The sequence below is a fragment of the Battus philenor genome, unplaced genomic scaffold (genome assembly GCF_028537555.1).
Source record: "Battus philenor isolate CCGP_79_NKW_IND1 unplaced genomic scaffold, ilBatPhil1.0.hap1 SCAF_1, whole genome shotgun sequence".
NCBI lineage: Eukaryota > Metazoa > Arthropoda > Insecta > Lepidoptera > Papilionidae > Battus > Battus philenor.
The window spans coordinates 653614-680020 of record NW_027181661.1 but is presented as its reverse complement, the minus strand read 5'-3'; the positions used below and the strand labels follow the sequence as shown (position 1 = coordinate 680020).

General features: G+C 33.0%; 1 protein-coding gene across 2 annotated transcripts in view; it reads right to left on the bottom strand.

Moving 5' to 3' along the window:
• Positions 1-3749: 3749 nt before the first annotated feature.
• Positions 3750-26407, bottom strand: part of LOC137919330 (forkhead box protein L2-like) — a 95610-nt gene continuing 72952 nt past the window's right edge. Inside the window, exons 3-11 of one of the 2 annotated variants that reach the window (XR_011106726.1) lie at positions 19923-20082; positions 18845-19179; positions 18483-18702; positions 11779-11935; positions 8056-8125; positions 7547-7669; positions 5925-6041; positions 4704-4778; positions 4186-4265 (exon numbers count right to left, since the gene is read on the bottom strand). Coding sequence is in view for 1 of the 2 variants with exons in the window: in XM_068762378.1 (XP_068618479.1) it covers positions 4198-4265; positions 5925-6041; positions 7547-7669; positions 8056-8125; positions 11779-11935; positions 18483-18702; positions 18845-19179; positions 19923-20082 (1250 nt within the window). In the remaining variant the exon portion in view is untranslated. Of the gene's footprint in view, positions 4266-4703; positions 4779-5924; positions 6042-7546; positions 7670-8055; positions 8126-11778; positions 11936-18482; positions 18703-18844; positions 19180-19922; positions 20083-26407 lie in introns of both variants that reach the window. The other variant, XM_068762378.1, reaches the window with a different exon arrangement.

Below are 26407 nucleotides of genomic sequence, written 5' to 3'. Positions count from 1 at the left end.
TCATGATTTAAGTATTTTTCTTTTAAAAATAGAATTCTCTATCATAACGGAATTTGGTTCTTCTCCACGGGATGTGAATAAGTTCTCCGCTCAAGTGAATGTCTCAGCTCAGAGTTTCTTGTGTCTACTGACTCTATTGTAGTTTCTTCATGAGTAAGCTCGGCATCCAATCCCATCCACCTCAAGAAACCTTCGAAGAAAATTCGCTAAAGAGATTTGATTTAAAGGTCAACGTTCAACTGTCTCCAATCTGCTACCACTGCTCGATTATGTTTTAACAGTTACGAATTACAGATACATCAGCTTGTGAAAAAAAATTAGTACTGACTGTTATAAAATTTAAGATTAATTGATGTATTATAATTAAGAGAACAGTTAAGAATTTTATTAATATTTATTTTTAACTTCATATTATAAATCAAAGGTTGCTATATTTAGTATTATATTTTATCTGTAAATGCTATTTTAGAAGCTATAAATAGCGTTATTATTATAGCATACATATAGTACATTGCGACTGTTTAATATAAAAAAAAAAATTATACTTGTCAGCTTTTTAAATTATGACATTTATTTTATTGTTTTGTTTTTTTAAATTTGGAATATATAAAACAGAAAATAATTTGAAACAAATTTAAAATATAATTTTAATGAATCGAAATATTCTATATCTGTCAATATAATAGTTTGCTATAATTGTTTCATTCGATAAAAAATATATAAGGCATTTACGAATAAATTATATATAAGTTCTAAAATATTTATGAATAAATAAATATATATTTATATATCTATTGAAAACGATGTGTGTATAAACCTATCGATATAGCAGAATAAATTTTTTAAATAACAAGTTTTTTTTTTAATATGTATTCCTATCCCTCAATATTAACACATTTGGGTCAGTAATATGATGTAACGGTGCTGTAAAAATTAGATATCGTGTTACGTTGCAACTGTCAAATATTGCAGGCTTTCACAATTTGAGAGAGACAATGGAGAGAAATCGATCGGTGTAGAAGAAGGAATAGAAAAATGCGAAGAAGTAAAAAGAACCAAGTGGTAGAGAAAGAGAAGAAAAAAATTACAAAATTAGGTACGGCCACGTATTTGTTTATAATATTTGTGTAGATTGTCCTCTAGTTATTCAAACTCATGACAGATATGGACGAAGTCAATGCGAATAGCAGCATCTTCATTCGAATCCGTTCAAATTTAAGCTTTCCGCTTGAAACAGCTATTAAGTCAAGTTCTCACAAAAAGGCTTTTAAATCAATTATGACGATAAATTTTCTCTTCTTCTAAGCCCCCATAAGGTAGACAGGTGAACTAAATTGAGTTAAAACGATGATAATTTAACTAACTGTGATAATATAGCAGACTGTGGTCTAGGAACGAAGAAACGAAAAGGAAGGTGAGACATGGGAGACGATTTGAATTTGAAGAAAGGAGAAAGTGAAGTAATAGTATAAAATAGAAAACATATTTACCAGAGTTGTAATGTCGCTGCCCCACATATGGATGGAGGGGACGAGAGGTCCCAGAAAAGGGGGGATATGTAAAAAGAGGACAGACGAACTAACAAAAGTTGTCGAACAACATCGGATACAGGCCGTTTTATCCAGTCTAATTTTTTTATGGTGTTCCAAAATGTGTTTGGGGGGAATTTCGTTCATCCAACGTTGTGTGAGGCAGGGAAGTTACAATTTCGGAATAAATATTTTTTTTTCAGTATTATATATTTATTTATCTTTCTCTTTTCTTTCTTCACAATTTCTTTTTCACATTAATTACATAGCCCGTCGTATTGGATACCTATGATCGAAGCCTGTGTCTTGTAATGGGAGTCTTACAGCAGAAATGGCGATGACTATACTGTTACCAAGTTTAAAATTGTTTGCGTCGGAGTTATATCAATTGACCTCCCATATTCTTTCTATCATCAGAAATCTCTTAAGCATTAAAAGTTTTGATAATACTTTTATAATTCGAACAGTAATGATATGGAAATGGTCGTTGTTTCCTGCTAACTCTAAGTTAAGAAATAATAGGTTTCTTATAGGTAATGTAGCATTGTACACCTTGTAATAACTTAACATCAGGTAAGATATAGGTCAAATGCTTTGACTATAGTTGATAAAAATGTGTATCCAGTTTAGGTGAGAGGTATCAGTGACGCGTGAGAATAAAACAGTGATTTCATTTGAACAAGATATTGTCTTGCGTATACAAATGACGACATCAAGAATAGACAAGTAAATTTCGTGACTTACACTAAGAAAATGCGATAATATAAGACGATCGAGTTTAAGACAAACTAGAATAAAATATACATGACTTTGTACAAATAGAAATGAAAGTTATATACATAACATTTCGATTTCATATTTTTTTTAGTCCTCTAAATCTTATCGTAAACTGGAGCGATTGCAAGTGTTCAAAACGTTAAAATTTTAATTTATGGATTTAATGTACAATAATCTCTACAGACGCCACATTCATTTTTAGATCTAAAAACTCAAGATTTTTTCTTACAATTTCTACGACATCATCAAGGAATGTACCTAAGTTATTTTGCATAAATTTTCTGTTCAACTTACATCTACGTATGAACTATTCTAGAAATACAATTTATATATGTATATAAATATTTAAACTACGATGTTGAAATATCAACTTTAACACTACACATAGTTCATTTTATTTCCATTAATTTTACACAAGATTTACAGTACGCGGCGATAAATATTGCACATCGACATTTAGAAAGAGACAAACAATCGGCTAATTTCGGGCGGGCTAAATTAGGGCGTTATCTCTGTCGTACGACTGATAAAACGTCACATAGGTAGTGTGTGACAGAGATCTCTACGAAGCCGATTGTCTCTTGCCAATGGTCGATGTGCAATATCAATCGCCGGGTACTGTAATTATACTATAATTATATATTTAAATAACTACGATTAATCAGATGAGATATCGTTTTCTCAAATAAAGAAAAGAAAATGTGCTTGCAAAAGCTCCAGGTAAATCTATAAAAGTTTTTCCTTAATAACATTATATCTACTCCATCTTAAAATATAAATTGAGGTGAATTTATTGTCATATATGAATTATTTTTCAACGATTCACAAACGTCCGAAGTTGACAATAGGCAGGCGCGAAGTGTAACATCGATCTGTGATTTAAAAGCTTGAGTAGCTGTTTTAACAGAAATTGTATATTTATAATAAACTAAGACGAATATTTAGACCAATGATTTCCAAAATCGAATCCACAGACCTCTTAGAGACCCCTTCACAGTTAAATTACTTTTAATTAATGTTACTCTAACATTATTTTTTAATTTTAATATAAAGGTTGTGCCAGAAAGATGTGCGTATTTAAATTTCAAATCGAATGCAACGTAACTTTTTTATTTTTACATGGTTCCAACTAGATGGCGCCACATACATTACTTTCAATAAGTTGTTTTTAACGAAATGTTTAGTTAAAATTTGACATCGCTGGGAGACATTTCATGATCTTCCCAGATCTTAGGTCTCGCGTATATTTCACATCAATGTATTTTTTTTTCTCAATGTATTCTTGATTGTGTGATTTACACTAATGACTACGAAAAACAGATAAAAAAATCGATGTTTCAGTTTACACTGGGCACACATATGTGATGTTATTAAAACTAGGAAATATATTTCTTTGTGTCTAGAATATTAATTTTCTTTCCAAGGTTTACAGTTTTTTTTTCTATGATTTTTTAAAATCCGCACAACTTAATGGCCAGCCTTTTACAAGTGTAGGTTTTTATTTCTCTAACATTTGGTTTAACAATGTTTTTAAAGCTACTGTTCTACAAGCTTAAATACATTTATATATATCTTAATTATATGTTGATAATTAGATAGATGTTTTATGATACTTCTGCCCTGCCTTTAGATTTTTATATTGAACATAAAAATGAACGCGTATTTATTCGGTGGGGACGTCTGCAACGAAACTCAATGAGTTCCGTATATCTTTCGTTGTCTTGCGTTTGAAATCTATAAATGTTTATACAAATCCGTAAATTTATCTTAAAATTATTTTATACACTGTTGACTAAGATTTATGTTACTTATGGTATTATTGGCACCTCTTCATCGCTGTACGATTGTGCCGGATACAAATGATAGATTTGTGCTCTTAAATCTAAATAATTTACATGAAACACTTGTATGGGGCTCCGTTCGACATAAGATTCGTAGATGCCTCTTCTTTTACACCAACTGTAAAAATTTAAACGAAATTAAAGCATATCCATAAATGTACAGGATGATTTGAAATAGATGTATAATGTTCATTTAAAACACTTCATATTGCTGGCCATTACAGCCATAATTCTTTAGTTAAAATTAATCATGCACGTTCGAATTGAAATTAGAATGAGAATTTGAATTCGGAAGCCTCCAGTTTGGTGATCCCAATGTTACCTTAGACTCACTTCAAACAACACGCAGTCGGCGAAAACGCATGTACCATATATGTGCAAATTTATCCCACGCTTGAACAGGTCGTGGCAATGTTCCACGTACATTCCGTCGATAACGTATTTGCTTTTAAAAATTAGCTCAAATGACAATACGACGGTTGCATTCGAATTAATATTTTCAAATTGAAATTCGAACGCCGAAGAATTATTTTTAAATAAAAAATTGTGATCGTACCGGCCAGCATTACGAAGCGTTCTTAAACCAGCTCTGTATTGTATTTCATTCATCGTCAAATACGTTGTGAATATACTGAAATAAATTAAATTTGATGACTGCAATTTGAAAGGTTAATAACTTCAGTAAGTCTGTAATCAGATTGTAAACAATATTTAATTATGATATGCAGTAATTCGAATTTCGAAAATATTTGTTCTTAATATATTATCATTTTCGAAACCACTGATTTGATTAGTGTCTATTATATAATAGTTGACAGCAAATTAACTATATATTCTCCCGTTTAAATATAAATCTTTTAAGTGTAAATATCAAACTATGTTAAATTTTAAACTAGCCTTAGTGTATGAAAGAGATATACGGTCAACATATCTATTGTTTACAACGGCAGTTGAAAGCTAGTAAATCATTTACAATACATATCTATATTTGTTATTGTAATACTGTTGTAGTAGATAAGACTGGAAGGGGCCGCAGATCGGATTAGATATCATAATCATAATTTCAGCTATAGGATGATAATATGTATGATTTCTATTCCTGAACATAGGCCTTTACTATTGATTTTCAAAAGGATCGGTTGGAAGCGGCCTGGTGAAAGGATATTCCAAACTGCACTTGCCTGCCAACATACTTATGGAGCCTGCTAAGTATATCTAGAATTTAATTTAATTTACAGGTTTTCTCTCATCAATATATTGGTATGAAATTAATTATAATAAAATGGTAGTACATACTTAAAAAAATATTCAAAATGGACCATGATTTAAGAATGAGTGATGCAACATTGAAAAACTACATACGTGTGGTTAGTTCATCTAATTCCAATTCTTCCGCTTGTATGAAAAAAAAAACAGTGCCAAAATTGCAATTACATATTTCAATAATTTCGTTTTAGTTTTAACTTTTATATTTTTAATTATACATCAACAACAACATGTGTTGTTAATGCACGACCCGCCAATTTTTTTTTAATTTAAATTGGTCCATTGATTAAAAAAGGTTGCTCACCCCTGCTTCAAAATATTAAGGCTCGAGATATCATTTATTCCACTGACGTGACTCACTGCAACTTCAACCTGTTGATCAGCTGAGCTGTGGTTTACTTTCGTAAGGATCGACTAGTTTCAGAATCGATCACGCAAAGAAATCCTAAACATAACCCTAATGAAGATTCGATATCTATATAAATATAGTAACGTAGTTATTAATATTTACCGTCCGGCCAAAATGGGAATCGAGCAGTAGTATCGGAGGACGTAACCGACTCCTGTCGTCGTGTGGGCGAGAAGTTTCCAGATGGAACATACCCTGGATTGGGGCTCGGTGATCCACCTTACAACAAAAAAATAAATAAAAAATTAGTCTTGTTCATATAATTTTATAATTTGAATCGCAATGAACACTTCTGTATCTTCAAAGTAATGCCAATAAGAGCCTTTTCTGGTAAAAACTAAAACCAAATTGAACTCATCGATGACAATATTCAATTTAAGTATCAACCAAAGCTAGAAAATCACGTCCTGATCTAAGAAATAACCTTATTAATATCTATCAAGTGTTTTTGAGACAAATGTCTTGAATGGAACGGGGAAAAGGTCTTATAGCATTGCAAAGCAAAGGCCTCTCCTAAAAATATCTCTGTGGAGGTTGGCATCATAAACGTTACGTTTGGCAGGTAGGTTGGCGATTGCAGTGTGGTATTATATTATGTAGAGGGCGTTATTGTCCATCCTCTGGAAACTTGTGTATGAGCAGAGACAATTCTAATATATAAAATAACTAATGCACTAGTGTGAATTATATAAGATTGTATCCCGGGAATTAAGCCCATGACCTTCGATTCCAACTTTCAGTTCTCTATCACTGGGCTACCAAATAATATGTATAAACATCTAATAAAACCTCTTTAGCTATACCATTTGCATCTGGCTGGTTTTAATGGCGTTAAAAAGGTTGCATTACAATTGGTTAGATTTGGTCTCTCAGTATTTTTTTTTGTGTTCTACTTCTGTAAAATTGAGTGACTGTAACGAACAGAAATTCGATAGACATTAAAATTATATTTAAAAAAAAGATAAAACGCAAGCCGTGGAAAGAATTGTGACGTTTTCAATTCGGGAATTTTCATGTCAAACATGTATTTCGCTCTGGACATCCGGTTACAGATATATTTCATAATAATTATATCACATAATAATATCTTACACTAAATAATGCTTTAAAAGGATTTCATATTGTTATTTTTATAACATTTTTCTGATAGTTACCAAATTTTACTGGGACACGATGCGTTAGGTAAACTACAAGAATTTACTACCAAAATTATAGTTTTCTTATCGTGTTTCGAAGCGTTTAAAATCAATTGTGACGTCACAGGCGTTACGACTACCGCTGTCGCCTATATGACGTGTGTTATAAACCAACGGACTATTTTGCGTAGGATGAATGATAGACGGTAGTTTTCATAGATAAGAAAAATCCCTATTTTTACATAATTATGCCTGCATATTAAGGGAGCGAAAACTAAATTTCATTTTTTGGATTTCAAATCTGTTATTTTCAATTAAAAAACGTTATATCATATCGATTTGATACGATATATAATTAGTGTTTATTTTACGTACAATCTTTTCTATGTGTAGCCTTTTAAAATTTGTTTCGATTTGAGGCGAATTTTTAGTACTTATGTAGAATTGAATATCGCGCCATCTATGAGCAATGCATGTAATTATCTTAAATATTAATAAACGCTGCTCTTCGAGTGAGACTGTTTCTTAATATCGCCGACAGATGTCTCTAGTTAATATTGTATATGTGAAACTTGTATTTTATTTTACCTTCTGGCCAGAATGAGAATCTGCTGGCAGCGTCAGATGATGTGACGATATCATGGTGCCGATTGGGCGAGAATCCGCCCGGTGGCGGATAGCCTGGGCCAGGACCAGGGCTTGGAGAGCCGTCTGTGAATAAGTACACGTTTATAACCAAAATTCTTTTTGAATATTTCTTGTTAAGACCTTGCATACTTTTAGCTTTTAATGAAACGCTCCTTGATATCATTCAAATAACAGTAAATTAGAAATCCGTTTTCAAGTGAATCAGTTCAAGTAGGGACTTTGTAAATTAGGTTTTTTATATTGTAAAAGAGATAACCTCACTTTTTTGTCTTTGGAGTCTTCTAATAAAAGTAGGTTATACACTTAAAAGGTGACTCAGAACATGGTATCATGTAATTATTGGATAATGAAATAAACATTTTATATTTTTTATTTATTTATTCATTTTATAGTAAACATTTTCTTCTCTCTTCGCGTCATTTATATCACGTAGTTAATAATAGGCTTACCAATACTGACTCCTAATTGGTTGTATGTGTTCATTGACATCGTCTGCATAGGTTGCAGCGGATTCTGGAGCTGCAAGTAAATGTAATTATTTATTAATTATTTTCTCAACTATGCCCAATTTAAAGTGACATAATTAAATTATAATCGGTGGTTAAATTTGGATAACACTCTTTGCCACGCATCTTTCTCTCTTTATGTTTTATTAGCTGTCACAACAGACATTGTACTGTTAAAAGGTATTCGCTAAACAAAATATAAATGATATACTGTGATCAAAAAGTAAAGTTAAATTGTCATTTAAAACTTCCGGGTATTAGAAAGGCAGGTAATTTTTTATAGATTGGTAGGATGGTACATAATATTAACCAAACGTCTGTTTGTCAAAATTTTGAATATTATTTGGTTCAAACAAAACTGTTTTGTTATATGTTTTGTGTTACAAACGTGTCAAGTCTTTTGTTTTTAGCCAACTCAAAGGGACAATGCGGGGACGCCGTTTTGACACGATTGAGGAGATAAAAACCGAACTAAACATCTTCAAGGCTATATTATATTTCGAAGACTGGAATAAAGCTTTGGTAAAAGTTCGATTCAAGCGACGGGAATTATTTCGAAAAGGATGAAATTAATTTGGAAAAATAATACATTTATATTTTATAAATCAATTCAACTTACTATTTAATCACAGTATTATATTTCAGAGAGATCAATTTATTTGTGACGCAAAAGATGAATAAAAATATTCGCGAATTTTCTTTGTGACTTCATGAAAAAAAATCGATTTGGCCGATTAAAACATTGGTCGATTCAATCAAACGTGCGACTATACTATGTTATTTGATTGACATTATGCTAGCCGGCTAAGGCTTTGTGTAGATTCTTCGATATATAGCTCACGGGTATAGCAGATCCACGAAATATAAATTTATGTTAGGTGAGCGTACCATTCATGCATCGCAGCTACAAAACTTTACACCTACACAGATGTTAAGTATTGTGACTGTAAGGCAAGCGAGGATTACTTAGTCGGCAGCGACTTGGGCAGACCCTGACTTTCGTTTTCACTCGGTCTACGGTGTCTTAAGTATCAGTGTGATGGATACGCGAAACATTATATGTACATAAAAACAGTCTTAGTACTAAGTTTATAACTTAAATATATAAAGGTAAGTTAGTAATAAATTATTTATTTACATTAAATATATAATATCTACATAATATCTTTAAATGGGATGTAATGTTCAACGTAATTTTTTGCGAAATTCGTTTAATGCATTTATCACCAGCTAGTTCATTATACTGTCTGTGTTGAGTTCTGTATAATGTAGAATCATACGGGTGAGATATAACTTCGTTCAATAGGTGTTTACAACGGTAAACTTTTGAAAGGATATAACCCCATCAGTAGTTTAGTTTAAGTCCGCTTGTCACAATACCGAAATTAGCACTGTGTTTCCCGAATCCAAGGATATCATACTCCTCAAACCGGCAAAGATATTATAGTAAGATTTTTAAGTACATTTTTGTTATCTTTTATTATGTATGCCATATGTTAGTCTAATATAAGGCATTTATTAATTATAAATTTTTTGTACACCATAGATAATAAATAAAGGAGAAAAAAACAATTCATAAGGTACCGGAGGCGGTTTTATCTTCTTTGGATGGAGATGAGAGACATGAAGGAGAGGGCAGTTTAGGGTGTATATACATATAAATATATACATTACTATACATATATATGTTTATGTGGGAAAGTTATCAAATAAATATGAACATTTAACAGATTCTACACAATATCCTATTTTAGAGGCCAAGGAAATGATTTTTTTCTATTTTTGTAAATGCTGATTTTTACAACGATTTAGCGCATCTTATTGGTTCTGGTAGCTCATTCCATAACCTGACAGCGACAACAGTGAAAAAATTCTCCATAAACATAGTAGAATGAGCAGGTAAAGTCAATTTCAAGTTTTCCGAAGATCTGAGCAACTTATCATGTGTGAAAAGAAATCTAGATTTACGGTATGAGGTTTTTAACTTGATTTTACTTATGTTATATTTAGTATGATGATGTTGATAATTGCTTAAACTATATCTATCTAATTCATTGAATGCTCATCAAGCCTTTTGTATTATATTAACTTAACTAGAAAGCTAAGTTGAAATAGATACTATTGCCTTATCTATTTTATCTTATTATTTTTATCTGGTGGAATATTTGGTGCATTTAAATTCAGATTACGGCTTGAAATTGGATAAAGCGAAAAGGATAGATATACTTTAGTCGATGTCAAACTATTTTATATTCATATAAAGTAGTATGTCCGTGTGTGTTGGTATGTATAAGTAACCAAAGTTCATTAAGACGATTTGCGAACAAACGCTTTTATAGTTTACGCACTACTAACATATTAATTACGTTTAGATTAGCTGATATGAAATTATTGTTACGCTCCGTTATTTCGTTTTATAATGTCTAGAATTTTTTTTTAATTTTTTTTTACGTTGACATGTAATCATCTTTGACATCAGCCATGGAACGCCTATATATAAAGCCTTCACCGGTTTTCAAATGGTTAGGTTAGTTAGGTTAGGTTTTGGGACAAGATCAGTCCACCTTGTTACCTTAGGAATCTTAAGACTTCAGTGGTCATTTACTCTGCACACTAGGTAACCTACTTATAGTTAAGTGTATTATAACTAAATTTATGAGCACCATGAAAAGCCTTGGGGTGTATTATTCAATAGAAGAACGCTGCTTAGTACGACTGGGTAACTTTAAAAGAAGCCTTCAACTTGGACTATATCTATACGAGTTTAGCATTCAATACAAAAGCGCGAATTTAAAACAAAAGGGTATCACAGATAATTAATATCAACATGGTCCGTTGTCTCTCGTATGTACTACTGTGATCATGAAGTAACATGAAATTGTCATTCAGAACTCCCGGACATTAGGAAGACAGGAATTTTTTTTTCCTAGATTGGTAGAACTGTCTATAATATTTGCCAGGCGTAATTTGTACATATGTTTTTTTTCAAATGTGTCTATTTTATTGAACGCGTCAAGTCTCAGTTGGTGCCAAAATTTTTGGATAAAAAAGCGTCAAAAACTCGACTCATATGGTTCCGTAACCACCGTATTCGCCTGATTTGACTCCGTTTTACTTCTGGCTATTCAGAAAACTCAAAAAGACTTTTCCGACTGTTTCAAGGACTGGAAAAATCGTTGACAAAAAGTTGGTTGTGCCTTTTTCGGACGGGGATTACTTTGAAGGAGATGAAATTGATTTGTAAGAATAAATAAAGAATTTACGTTTTGATAACAAATTAACATTACTTTTTTATCATAGTATATTTATAAACATGCCTTTTTTTTGGGTTACTTTTTTAGGAGGTATGCTAATACTCGAAAGTTGTATTCCTATCATCATAAGATCCCATCAGGTGATTAGGTAGTCACTATGTTTTGAGAAAAAACTTGATGAGAATTTTTTTTTTCGTTTTATATTTAAAAAGTGTTTAAAACATAATGTATTAAAAAGTAAAAATATGATGTAATTATATTCATCGATAAAAATCCAAAAAAGGTTTTTAAGGATTGTTTTTTTTTTTTAATTTTATAATTGGTTTCGTAATTTCCTTTGCCGATGTGTTTGCAAATGTTATGCCTCCATATAAAAGCCCTGTATATACATTTATAAAAGTAAGTAAGGTACCTGGCCTTGAAGCTGGTGTGTAGCAAATGGGTTGACAGGCACAGGGGAGGTCTGGTGGGGCAAGGCGGTATGCGGGGAGCATCCTGGTGGGCTCCTAGCCATACTGCCGCAAGCGCTCGCGTATCCCAGACTACTGGTCGGTTGCGTCAACCATGTTCTGTAATGAATTGTCCAAAATATATAACATTATAATACACATGCAAGCGGAAAATGCAGGCTAGGTGTTCAACAAACAAGGTAACCAGACCACTTCGTAAGTGCACTGGAAGACGCTTGGTAAAGGAAGGTTTTACCTAGTCTTACAGGAGATGTATGGGAGAGGACTATGTCCAGCCGTGGACTTGTAGATTAATATTGTTCTTTTTTTAAATATTTCTGTATAAGACTCTTTACTAGTTATTTTTAACAATGTATACACACACTCACAAAGATACACAAACACGAATACACACACACATATATATGTATATATATATACATATTAATTTACATTTATAACGAAATATTAATAACAGGTATTTAAATTTAATCGCTGATCTGCAATAAAACCTTTTCGACAAATTGGAAAGATAGAGAGAGAGAGACACAGAACTGCATTAATGGTTTGTTCCAGTTTTCGCGTTTATTCAATAAGAAGAATTTATTCAAGAAGAATAATCACAATTTGTACAACAATACCATCATGTCAATACAAGACTTGTTTACTATAATTAAATGTAAAAAAAAATTAAAATTTCATTCAAAATGCGAATTGGTTTTCGCTTGCAATGCGTTTTATACGAAAGCTACATGTAACCCAGAGAGCTACGAAGAGGGTTATTCTTCATTGAGAGATCAAATCAGAACTAACATCTATAGAGGAACCATGGATACCGATGTAGCTTTAAAATTGTCCATCTGAAAAGGCAGCGAGTTCGTTGTAGTCTGTATTCTGGGCGTTGAATCTGTTGTTAGCCTTGTGAAGCTGTTACAACTTTGTAACAAAAATTTCCTAATGCTATATTATTTGCCTCCCGGCGCATCGGTGCGCTGTGTGGGACTCGGTGTGTTGCCGCTGTTTTCGCTGCTGTTTTACTTGGGCGTATCTTGTCGCTTTGTGTGACCTTTTTTTGGGGACCCCCCTTGGTTTTTTTGGAGGGCGTCTTTTGATCCCTTTCGGGATCGACGCATTCTCGTTCGGTATTGCGTGGCGTGGCCTACGCTTTACTGTTGTCGGGTTTTCTTTGGGTATGTAACTGGCCGCTCGGGCCACCAGATGTTTCGGGTGGTGTACGGCGTCTTAGAAGTATGTCCTTGACGCCTCTCTGAAGAATTCCTTTATGGTCGGGAGGTTTAAGTCGCTGTGAATGTCGACGTTTCTCTGGTAGGGCTTCGCTCTGGTTGCTTTCCGGGCGAAGCGGTTTTGGACCGTTTACAAACGATTCAGTTTGGTCTTACGCAAGCCTTGTAGAGGTGGGTTCTTGGTAGACGTTGCGTGGGTAGATCATCCACTTGGTGGGTCTATGACATTATCAAGGTCACGGGATGTCGCTGAAAGCGCAGCGCTTGACCCGTCCTCGTGGACATCTTCGGAAGAGATCTATGCCCAACAGTGGGACTCTATCGCTCGATATAACTAAATTAAAGTACGTATTTGAATATAGTTTTACAAATACACAATTAAAATAAATAAATTTATTATTTATTAATGTATATAAGATGCTTAAGTGCGGTAGATAATTGAAAGACACGTGTCAAGTTTGGCCGGTGTTAATACAAAGGCAGTATTTAATTTCAAACCAGTTTTGTTCGTGTCGGTGTTATATGTGTAAGCAGGTGTGTCTTGTCGCGTCATCTTTGTGTTGAACACGTAGATGCATGGCTGTTATATTCCCTCGCGTAAACCGGTCCGGATCGTAAATAATTGTGAAGATACAAACTCCGCCCCCGATCTTATGTGCTCAGCCAATAAGCGCATCTTAGAATCTCACCTATTGTTCGCCTAACATACACTTAGATTTACATTGTCATCGTTTTATGTATGACAAAATATAACTCATCATCTGATTTATATGCATTAAAATATTCTTAAAATAAAATAAATTAAATCTACACATTCACTTTATAGATCTGAGAAAAGTAAATTTTTTTGTTGTTGTGGTCACTGTAACACACTCTTACTAATACATCCTTAGTAATCCTTAACGCTATATTAGGAGCTTTAATAAATATATTTTGATATGTACATGGTTAGTACTTAAAATTATAAGCTTATCTTTAGGAGAAATAGATCTGTGAAAAGCAAAATGAATTAGATGTATTTTAATTGTGGTTACTCAACACATTCTTATTAACACTTAATCTTTTCAATTGTATTAAGATCTTTTATACATAAATACTTGTCAACAGGTAAAGATTACAAATATTTACAAAGAGTAAATTTAAATAAAAAAGAATTTAAAAAAACAACACATCAACATTTCGAAGCAAATTATGGAAAAATGTAAAGCTATCGACACGTGTACTTCCGTTGTTGATACACTAGATATATATATATATATTTATATATATATATATACATATAAATATATATATTATAACTCTCATACCGAATTTATATATAGCATATGTATACATGTATTGGTAATTTATGTGTATACTATATCCTCCTCTTTATATATTTATTAGTAATTATTTACCGTATATAGTATATTACATAAGTATCTGCCGGCTTTATACTTCAAGTTAGTGGCCTGTCGAATTTAGATAGAAAAACATTGAAATTGTAACATATATATGTTCTTTTTTTATACAATGAAAATATATGTCAAGGCTTTCACGCTTTTTGCTGACAAATGAGCTATACCAGGGGTGTACAACACGCGGCCCGTGAGCCAATTGCGACCCGTTAAACTTATTCATACGATTCGCTAAGTATTTATAATTTTTTTTATCGACTTTATTCCATCAATATATTGTTATAAAATTAATTTTAATAAAATTATAGTACATACGAAATGGAAATAATTAATCGAAAATGTCAACCGATGTAGACTGAGACTCACTGCTGACCAAATGGCACTTACAGGTTTCGCGGGTATGAGGTGGCAGGCCGCAAAGGGTGCCTCCTGGTGCCTTCTAGGCTCCGAGGCAATAAATTTAGCGATTTTGACAACAAATTAGACTTGACGGGTTCTATGAAATTGAAACTTTCTGACAAAACACGTGTCCAGACAGTCCTAACAATCTAGGAAAAAAATTACCTGCCATCTTAATGCCACCTTACTCTTTGATAACAGTACAAGAGACAAAAACCGTGAACCAAAGTTCTCGCAAAAAAACTGGTAAGTTTAATATGCACTAGACATCTCTATCATCATCTATGCGTTCATGTATCATCATTTCAACTGTACGTCCAAAGTTGGACAAAGGCTTTCTCCAGAACTGTTCAATAAGACCGATACCGATATATACAGCCTTCCGATGACCTTTACAAGTGGTGAATTACCCGTTGTAAAGGTCAAGGTCAAGCACGTTGGAAATGAAAGTATGTATTTACATCTGTACAAAGATTATGTACAATTTATACGATCTAGACACAATGGTAGCGATCACTTATGGGGTCCGAATTCGAATCGAATTTCAAATTTGAATTCAACCGTCGAATGATTTAACATATTACTGTCGTCGTAGTGGCCAGCTAGAGGAGACGTGATAGTTGTAACTTAAAATAGGTCGCATATCCGTCTCAAAGATAGATTTCCTTATTTTGGATATCGGGGGGAAAGTTTCAGGATACAAATAAGGTACCCTGCTAACCATTAAAACTCCTTCGGTGGTCGCTTCGGTAAATAACAAAAAAAAAAAATCTTTATTAAAACACCGTTATTGGCGTCCGAATTGTTGTTAATTTTAAGCAAGTGTCTTTTAAAAATATTCTAAAAGCTCCTTTATTCAATAAATATAAGTTGACCGGAGAGTAATGTCGCTTTCTTAAATTAAATTCAAACGACAAGATTTTTAACAAGTTTTAGTTTCTAATCAACTATATATTCACCTTCGTGAACAACCTTTTGTCATCAAAGATACAAAATCAATGCCCGAGCGGTAACAAATCAATCGATTTTTCTGTAAAATATGCCGACAGGAATGATATGATTTTCCGGACCCCCTATTATATATATTTGCAATAGATTAATTTTTATATACCAATCATATACTTTTTTATCCTTTATAGGTGAAATATTTGAACTCTGTCTCGCCTGATGTTAAGCTAAGACCAAGCCTACGAAGGTACATGCTTGCCAAGAAGAACTTATACGCTCATGTCTTAAAGACCCCTTTAGTTATAATTTTCTAGAAACAATGACGCCGGTTAGGTTTTTCACTTCAGCTAGGATTGGGTAAATGACTTCAAATGTACATTCTAGAATCTATGTATCGAATGACACTCTTAATGTTAAAATAATAATTAAAAATATTGTAGTGGGTGTGGGTGTGACCTTGTTGCTATGCGAAATTCTATCTTAATTTCAATGTCATTGAGATACAAATTGAGATCATAGGTGACCAGGAAAAGAACAACTATATGACATTATGAAAGCATTTGTTTTTATAACACAACTTACAAAGTAATTATTTTAATAATAATTACCTCGTAATAACAGGTCACGTGCGTTTTGTTTATTAAAAAAATATATGTGATCAGAATTATATTCTATTAAGATTTGGCCAATGTCTTTCTAGTCTAGAAGAATCTTTTTGATGAAATTTATGACAATGAAATCTGGTTTTACACACAATATACTCTGGAACAACGAAGCCTTGAACTTATTTGTATACGTCGACAGAACTGAATAAAACGACTACTAACTGGTTTAATAGGAAATCTATTGAAAAGGAGTCCAGCTGTGGGTGTCCAATAGCTGATATGATGACGATGGTGTTGATAAAATTTAAAGTAATACCCCGCTTTACGCGACCCCGTTATACGCGGTTTCACTATAACGCTAATTGCAAATTTCGCGCTCAAATGCCTCGAATTACGCGAAAGAGTGCGTATAAATATAATGTAGTCATCAACTTCTCTATGGTGTCTTGACCATCTGTCAAACAATTAAAAACAGTGTTGGGTGTTATGAACGTATTTTACACGAACGTAAACAAAACGTTACCCAAAAGACAATAGATGTATTTTTCCGTAAAAAATAAGAGTATGTATTGCATAAAGTGTTCCTAGAATTAAAGTGATTGAATAAAAGGATTTGTATTTTTTTTGACTATATTTAATCATAAACCTCGTTATACGCGAATTTCAGTTAACGCGATTTTTTTTTGTAACGTATCCCTCGCGTAAAGGGGGGTATTAGTGTTGAAGGTTCTAGTTTTAATAATAAGAAAACTAATACAGCGAAACAAATCAAATTGATTATTCGAATTTTTTTCACAACTTCTCTTAGTGCTTCTTGTTTTTCTTTGTAGCCGGTGGACGACCGCTACAAGGCAATAGATAGTCAATAGACTTCCATAGACCATATCGTAGGCCTACCTAGTCGACCTAGCCTCGTCACGTCTTCCGGATCATGGTTGCCACTCGAAAAATTTTCGGACCGAATGGCCATCGATCACAAGCGTTGTGTCACTGCCATTTCAGACAAGTAATCTTGCAGCGTCACTCCGAGCATAACTCTTTACATTGCTTTCTACAACCGAGTAAATCAAGAAACGATTTCCTTGGACGTTCTTGAATTATATCCACAAAGTCAAGGATAGATGGACCTTTCAATACTCGAAAATCTCTGTAAATGACCTACATGTTGATTACCCTAGTTATCCTTGATTTAATTTATTACAAACGAAGTTTAGGACTATAAACATACCGGGTATTTGCTTGTGTGGTATTTTAAGTGACCTTCTATCAAGAAAATAAACATCTTAACGATATTAGCTGACTTTATCAAACAAGCGCACGGCGGTCGGATTGATAAAGCACGTCAAATTTAATTCGAAAGGTTATCAAATATTAATAACAAGTGCTGTACCTAAAATATACAGTTGCATTATGGACAAATATATACGGTATGTAAACATTAAATCATATATAAAAATTTATTCATTGTTACTCGTCACGAAACAAAAATTTTCTGTTAAATTCTATATAGAAATATAACTTAAAGAAATAGAAAACAAAATCTGAATAAATACAGAAATATAAACTCAGTGTTAGTGCCACTATAAACGGAGATTTGTTTAATTTTATCCATTCCCATAGGGCAACTTAAATAGTAAAAATACAATAACCGGGGTATGATATCTTCTATCATAAACAATTCTTCTTTTTTATCATTACCATGTCAGCCGATAGACGTTCACGGCCTTCCCTAAAGATTCATTTTAAATGATCCTCCTTTTTGGGGATATATCATTGAAACAAGTAAACTATTTTTTTAATTTTTTACAATATCTAAATTTAAAATTTTCTTCTTGCACGAAATTTACCTAGCTTCACATTCTAATTGTCTTCTGTGTATTACCTTTCTTCCTCCATCTTCCTTTCAAGACCACAGTTTGCAGCATTATTAAAGCTTTGACTTAATTTTTAGATTTTATTTACATTTTACTATTCCGTCAAAGATTGCAACGATGTCCAGTCTTACGTTGCCCGCGTTTAACTATTTACGCATCTGATATAAAATTATAAATAAATAAAATAAAAATGGACTCACGTATCGTAGCGCGGGTATGAAGGCGGATAGGGCGAGCTGGATCCGAAGTAATTTCTTGCCCCAAGTGGCAGCGGCTGCATGTGCGCGTGCTGGGCCACGTGCGCCACGTGGTACCCATCTCCGAACAGTGTCTTGGAGTAGGGTGTCGCGCGGAATGGCCTCTTCATCCGACGCCGCCGCTTATAGTTGCCGCCCTCGAACATGCCCCTGCATTGTGGGTCTAAAACAACACTTAACTGACACAGGTTCTACAGTTAAGCTAAGCAGGGGAATACGCCAGCGATTCGCTTCGCTCGCGAGCTACCTTCGCAATGCAGAAACGCGAGTACTAAAAAAAGGTTATGTTTCAAAGTATAACTTACCAAGGGTCCAATAGTTTCCCTTTCTTTCTCCACCTCCTTCTCTCGGAACCTTGATGAAGCATTCGTTAAGGCTCAGATTATGCCGGATGGAGTTCTGCCAACCCTTTTTGTTCTTTTCGAAGAACGGGAACTCTTTCGTAATGTAGGCGTATATCTCGCTGAGAGTTGCGCGCTTGGACTGGCTGTTCTCTATTGCCATGGTAATGAGAGCGACGTAAGAGAACGGCGGTTTCGTCAGGGCTTGGGTCGTCGGCGTCGTGGACTGAGCCTTCATCTCCGAGGAACTCCCCGGACTGATCGGCGTCGATGACTTTGATTTATTTTTCGAATCCGAACTGCAATTGTCACAAATCGTGAGATCAACAAAGCAGGTATAAGCATATACTTTTAATTCGCAAAAATACATTATTATTATCAATGGTTTAAACTCAATGCGTTTGTTATAATAATTATATGTCAAATATAATGTTAAATACAATGCATCGATATTCGAAATTTCCCTTTGACTTGTAACGTTGGTTAGTCGGAAAAGGCGGTGTCAACTTAAAAAAATTTTAGATGGAAAAGTTTATAGATGGTGACCACGAGGTCGCATCCCCATGCGCTGGTACGATTAGATCCGAACACCCTTTATATCACAGTACTTTATATGCTACGGCGCATTACAAAAGTCGCGTACCGGCACAAATGACGTAACATAGTGCGCGATAAATTTTACAAAAATACCCTCGATTCTCTGTAGTGAATTCAACTGAAGGAAAACTCAATGAACATAGTAAATTTAGTTAGTACAGTTTTCGTGGGCTTTACTAAGGTAACTCGCTTGAAACTCACGCATTAGAAAAGTTAAATGCAATTTTTTTTTCATTCGGATTGGGCTATTCTGGCATTCTTCTCTTAACTCATAAAATTGATCAATTTAAATGCGCAAAATGATTTTCTATAAATATTTAAATGTAAGATGAATTATTCGCAATTGCCAATGATATTAATAAAAAATAAATAATTTATATTACTATTTTAATTAAACTTTTAATAAAGTCAAATACTGATAATTAATTCGTTAATTTGTTATTACCTATTATTGGAGCTGGTGTTCTCTTCTCTGGAAAGAGCCGGCATCGTGAGTGTCTGGTAAACACGAGACAGCTCCTCATCCCCCTTCACATTTTGCTGCGGCGGCGGTTCAACCGAGCTGGTATCTTGCAGACATATCCGGTTGTCGAACGGGGATGATCCTAAAAGGATTTCCAAAAGATAGTTACATATCGTACACCAGGACATTTTGCAGGTGTGCTTTCGACAGGGAACAAACACGGAGTGGGTGCAGTGAATTCAGTTATGTGCATACTGCATTTAACGTGTTATTCGAACCCGATAGATAAATGCCGCGTTCGCAATGTGGGAGGCGATAGCACATAGACAATTCTTTTGGCATCAGCTTTGAAATATTAAACTTTATCGAACATAATATATTAAACTTTTATACGACTTACACTAGTCTATTTAAAAACATTATTAATATAATGAAAATTCATTGCATTTTATACTGCATTTCAACCTAAATACGGCATGTTAAATTCGGATAATTTTTATATATTTATCAAATTACCAAGCGGCATAAAGTAGACCAAAATATGTAAAAACAAGTAAATAATGTAAATCTAAACTAAAAGGCGCGTTGGGATGTAATCAAACCAAAAAATGTCAACAGAGTAATCACTCAAATACATTTTATTTGTTAATTTTCTTTTATTAGACTTCCGGAAGCCAATTACTTTTGACTATATGATGTCTATGTGAACAATTATACGAATAAATGTTGTTCTCTAAATAAATATAAAATAATTTAAAACATATACGATATTTATCGCTATAAACTGATACATTTATTTATTTTTCAATAAATAGCCGAATTCAGGAAACGATTTTTCTTACATTATCATGATGTTATATGTATGCCATACTTTGATTACAACATTTATTAACACCTTTAAGGCTTTTAATTATTAACCTTTCATAAACCGTCATCGTTAACGACATATAAGTCGATAGAAGCCTTCTGTAAAGTATAGGCCTCCCGAAGAAATCGCCACGACGACCAGACAACAACGTAATTGAAAGTGTACAATTTATTTATTAATTTAATATATTATTAATAAATAAAATTATTTTTTTCGCAAACTTTAACACTTTATTAATAATTTTAATTTAATTCTACTCTAAAGTTTTTTTTGTACACCGTACACGATTCGTTTTAAAGGATCCTGACGCGAATGTTTTGGTTTTGACTGGCGACATGTATGACAAGTACGGATAGGAATTTAAATCACCACAGGTGTTTATAATTGAATCTATTTATCTTTCTCTACGAAGCTATATTTTCTCGAACCTGCAATATATATATATATATATATATATATATATATTTATATATATTTATATATATTTACATGTTCATAGGTCTGGGAATACATAAAAAAGTTTCATAAGATATCTACAACCTTCCATTTCTTAGTTATAAATCTAAAATTAAATGTATACTGTTAATAAAATCTTATTATAGCATTCAAGAGTTTTTATTTTATAGAAATGTATGGAACTTATTTTTTTGAGACATTTTCTGGGTTATTATTCTAATGTATACGTGAAAAATTAAAATGTCGAGTGTTTAGTCGGCGTTTTTCAGCAGTTCAGCGTTCAAAGTCAGTGGTAGCATACTGTTTATAATGTAAAAATAATCGTCGATTCAAAAGTACAAGTATATTCTAAGGCTGTAACTGTTCCTAGACTCGTACTGGTGGCTTGTATTGAGTATAATTTATTAAATAATTTGTAGGCAAATTTTAAGATGCCAAACAAATTATTTTTGCCAAGTTATATCTAAAAGAAATGAAAAGCTGGTATTGCTAATGTAATTAATGATGATTGGTGAAAAGTGATACGAAAAAAAATGATTTAGTTACTTTTCACGCAGGCATAGTCACGGGCTAAATCTAGCCACGTTTATCATATAGTTAGAGCGAGATTTAGCCGATTGTAGACGTACGTGACTGCCTGCATTGGTTTCTTAGAATTCATCTCATGTAAGCGGTTGGTAAGTAAACATTGAAGGCGAATTGGTTGCAAATATATACACTATATATACATAGTCTGGCCACAAACACTGTTGCAATTTAAAAAAAAAAAACTTCAAATTCAAATTTAGAACTTTTCATTATAATACATCTATTTCCTGTATAAAGCTATAGCTATAAAAGCGTTTTTTTTATATTTTAATGCAACAGGACAATAACATCTGGCAGCATACAGTCTACATGGACAGATAGTAAAAAATGCTTAATTTTATTAAGTAAAAATTTGAATTTCGAAAACGATTTTTTAACTATGTTGTTGATTTACAACAGAGAACCTATACAATCATTCTTTTAAATTTTTTACATATACAATTAAACATCCTGTATATTAAGTGTTATCTGGATATATCAGTAGAGGTCCACTGTGATATACTTCCGCCAAAGATCGCCACGAATATCGGTCGCGCACCGCCTGTATTTCAGCGACTTGACGAAAATTAACTAAATTGTAAATCAACCATTTGTATCTGGCTGTATATCATAGTGGTTTTTGCCTTTTAATTAAAAAAAAACTGTTTATAATTAAAAAAAAATGTCCCTACAGACTTACTGTCGGAAGTACTGAGTCCCGTTGTATTAAATTAATGTAATATATTTCAAAATTAAATTTAACATTTGAACTGTCAAACTAATCAATTGCAATTCGTGCCGAAAGGTTGTCGAACACAGTGAGCATCTATCAGCTGATCTGATGATGATGTGATTCTCGCTGATGATAAAAAGTAAAAAACGCGAAGCTCATTGCGAACTAACGTGCAAAGATATATGGAATAATTTTAAACTTACCGATGACATTAAAAACTCCTTGCGTTTATAGATTTAAATGAATCACGTCATTCTTATACGATGAATTAAAAAGGAAAACAATAGCCATTTACTCGATGTTTTAATTAATTTCATTTATTACGCGGTTCATATGAATAATACAATTCTATTTCACATTTACAGTCTGAATAAAAATGTACGATTTTATTTTTTAATTACTTCTATATAATTGGTATATCTTATATAAATTAAACGTTTTATTTATGGTTATATCTAATATATAAAATTCTTGTGTCATGGTGTTCGAACTTGAACTCCTCCGAAACGGCTTGACCGATTTTTACCAAATTTTACATGCGTATTCAGTATGTCTGAGAATCGGCTACTATCTATTTTCCATACCCCTAAGTGATAAGGGTGGTCCACCCCTAAATTTAATTTTTAATTTTTTAGACAATTTTTTTGGTTTTTATTTTATTATGATACAGCATACAAAAATACATACAAACCTAAATTTTCACCCCTCTACGATCAATCCTTATTTTTAAATTGAAAATTAAAAATATTTTTTTTGCAAAACAACGTTTGCGGGCTAGTATCATATAAAAGTAACTTCGTCATCATTTCAACCGTTGCCCACAGTTGGACAGCTCACCCATAGATTTCCCAATGGACCGGCTGGGAGTGGGCCACAACCCGCGTGCCGCGCCTTCCGCTAATGATGTAATACGTATTGAAGGCAGTAATCATGATACGATTGTTTCAACTAATTATAGATGTTATTTAAATGTAAATTTCAGAACTTAAGAAATATCGCTACTGACGTCATCAAAAAATCTTACAAGTGCGCAAACAAAATTTTATTTATAAACCATTCCGCGTCAATTACTCTTCAATGAGTAACGTGAATTGTGACATTGTTTCGTCTGAAATATGTTACGGTAATTTTATTTTTTTATTGTAGATTGCCTGTATCACGTGACAGTACAAACTCTACAGAGACAGATAGTAATTCGAATTTTTTAAAAAGTTTTTTTGTTATATATTTTATATTCTTTTCTTTTTTTTAGCCGATGGGCGCCCACTTCAAGGGTCTTGCACTGCCTGCGTCCAGCGGCTTCTACCGGCTCGTGGTCGCCACCTTTCTGCCCCAACGGTCATCACTGCCACTTCGGACGAACAGTTCTTTAAGCTACGTCAGTGATGTTGGTTCTTCTGCGTGTCTCATCATCTTTGATCACGCAGCCTGACTCCAAGCAAAGACATCTCTAGGTGACCACGTGTAAGTGACCACGTCTCGGATCTGTATGTCATCACCGTCAACACACATTGGTCAAAGATCTTCGCCTTCAAACATTGAGGTATTTTTTATGTTACTGTTACGTTATTTATTATTGCTGAAAACGTGTGTTTCCATTTATTTTTATAGACATTTTAAAAGATGTCACATCTTTAAAATGTTTACTAACACAATTAATCATCCTATATAAATTAAAACGAATTGCCATACATTTTAATGAGCGATAAACTCGACAATGGTTGTGCTAATTAATTAAAAATTTATATAGATATTTTAGTAAAGGCTCGAGTGAGGCTTTATTTTTTATGTATATAAATATGCATGTTTGTCTGTATATCTTAATAAAATTGTAAAGTATGCATTTGATCATGTGATGATCTGTAGCAAAGTTGTTTTACATGAGCCTACGAGTTGCTTAGTTGGTTCCACCAATTTTAGACAGATGGCGCCACTGTCATCCCAGTGAAATTCATATATTGCCCTTACAGTTGATACCGATTTGAATTGAAATGAAAACATCAAACGAAAGATGGCGTTTAGATTTATGACAAGAATTTATGGATACTGTGAAATTTACCTGATGAAAATAAAACTAAAATAGTAAAATAGATTAATTGTTTTTTGTAAATTCTACGAAATGAAGTAGCAGAGCACAACTAGTTTAATATATACATTAAAATATATCCGTAAGTGTAAAACATTCGACGAAAGACCGAATTAAAAAAGTCATGGTATGATGTTATAAGATACATTCTCGTATACCGTAAGAGATAATGAAAAGTAGCTTTGAACACCGCCGGCGGTTGGCGAGTTTGTCAATTTTTTTTACAGGATTCATTTAGATGGAATTCTTTGAACTTCACTACCAGTGGCGTAGCTATAGTATTTGGGGCCTGGGGCAGATTGAGGCTTGTTGCCCCTTCCCCCCCCCCCCCCTAAAGAGTCTGAATAATTTTAAAATTCAGAACAGAATGTAGTTAATATATTTTTTGGTTCAAAATAATAATAAATGTATATAAAATAACATTAGACCTTAATAAAATTTATTGGGAAAATTTAAAAACGAACATTCCTCGCTTTTTGGCCTGCAAAGTCATTAATCACATTTTCAAAAACAATAGTGTCGATTGCAAGATGATTTAATCTATTTATCATTAAATAATCTTGCAATAATGTAATAATTTATTATTTTGTCATTTAGGGCCCTTTTAAAAAACACTATGTGTTTTGCAAATGAAAGGATTAACTACACTAATTACACTGATTAATTAATTACACGGATTAATTACACTGTGTATATTATAATTTGTAAACGTTTATTTTTTTTAAATGTTAATATCATTTAACAATTTTTTTAGCACAAAAATAGTAAAATTCTATATTCTTTTTATGTTATTTACTTTAATTTATGGTTTTCATTTTTCTTTTAACATTTCATTATTCATCATTCAAAAAAAATTTTTCAAAAAAATTATTTTCAACTTTGGTGCCCCTCTACTTGTGGTGCCTGGTGCGGCCGCCCCGCTCGCCACCCCCTAGCTACGCCACTGTTCACTACCTTACCACCATCCCCATTTCTATATAACGAGTAGTACCACTACACCAAGCGGTAGAGGACTAAGACTTGCGTTCGTAGGTTCGATTTTCGGAAAAAAATCTTGAGTTACTAACGAATAATATCAAAAAATTATTAATTTCATTAATGCATTCAGTAATAGTTACGTATACTGATAAATATGATTTGTGAACAAAATCTTATTTTACTACTTTTTAGAGGTGGGTACAAAATCTACTAATTTTAATACTTATTAAAAATATACCGGAATAAAATTCTAAACTACATTGGGTAAGACCAATAGACGTATTCTATAGGGAGATATACTATAATTGCCACTTTTGGCAGCACGGGTTGACGATCGCAGTGAGGTATATTCGTACGCAGATGACGTTGCTGATTATCCTCAGGAAACTGTTTTCTCAGCAGTCACAATCCAATATAATTAATGTACAAGTATGAATTAAATATAAAACTGTATACCGGGAATTGAACTCGCGAGCTACGATCGTAAATCTCAATTCTCGACCACTGGGCCATCTCTATCAAATAATAAATTTTAACTACGTCTTTAACTTTTAGAGAAAAGAGTTTCAAAATTATTTCAACAGTTTTCACTTTGTGAAAGTTTATTTGGCTTCAAAGCTCCGAACGAACGATAGCTTTTCTAACAGTGTTATATGATAAATTCATATCTTACAAATTCCAACGAATTGTATGTTTCTAGTTTATTATTTAAATTATTACAATATATTTAAGGCACAAGGTATATACGTGCAATAAAATTCCACAATCAATTTCAGATC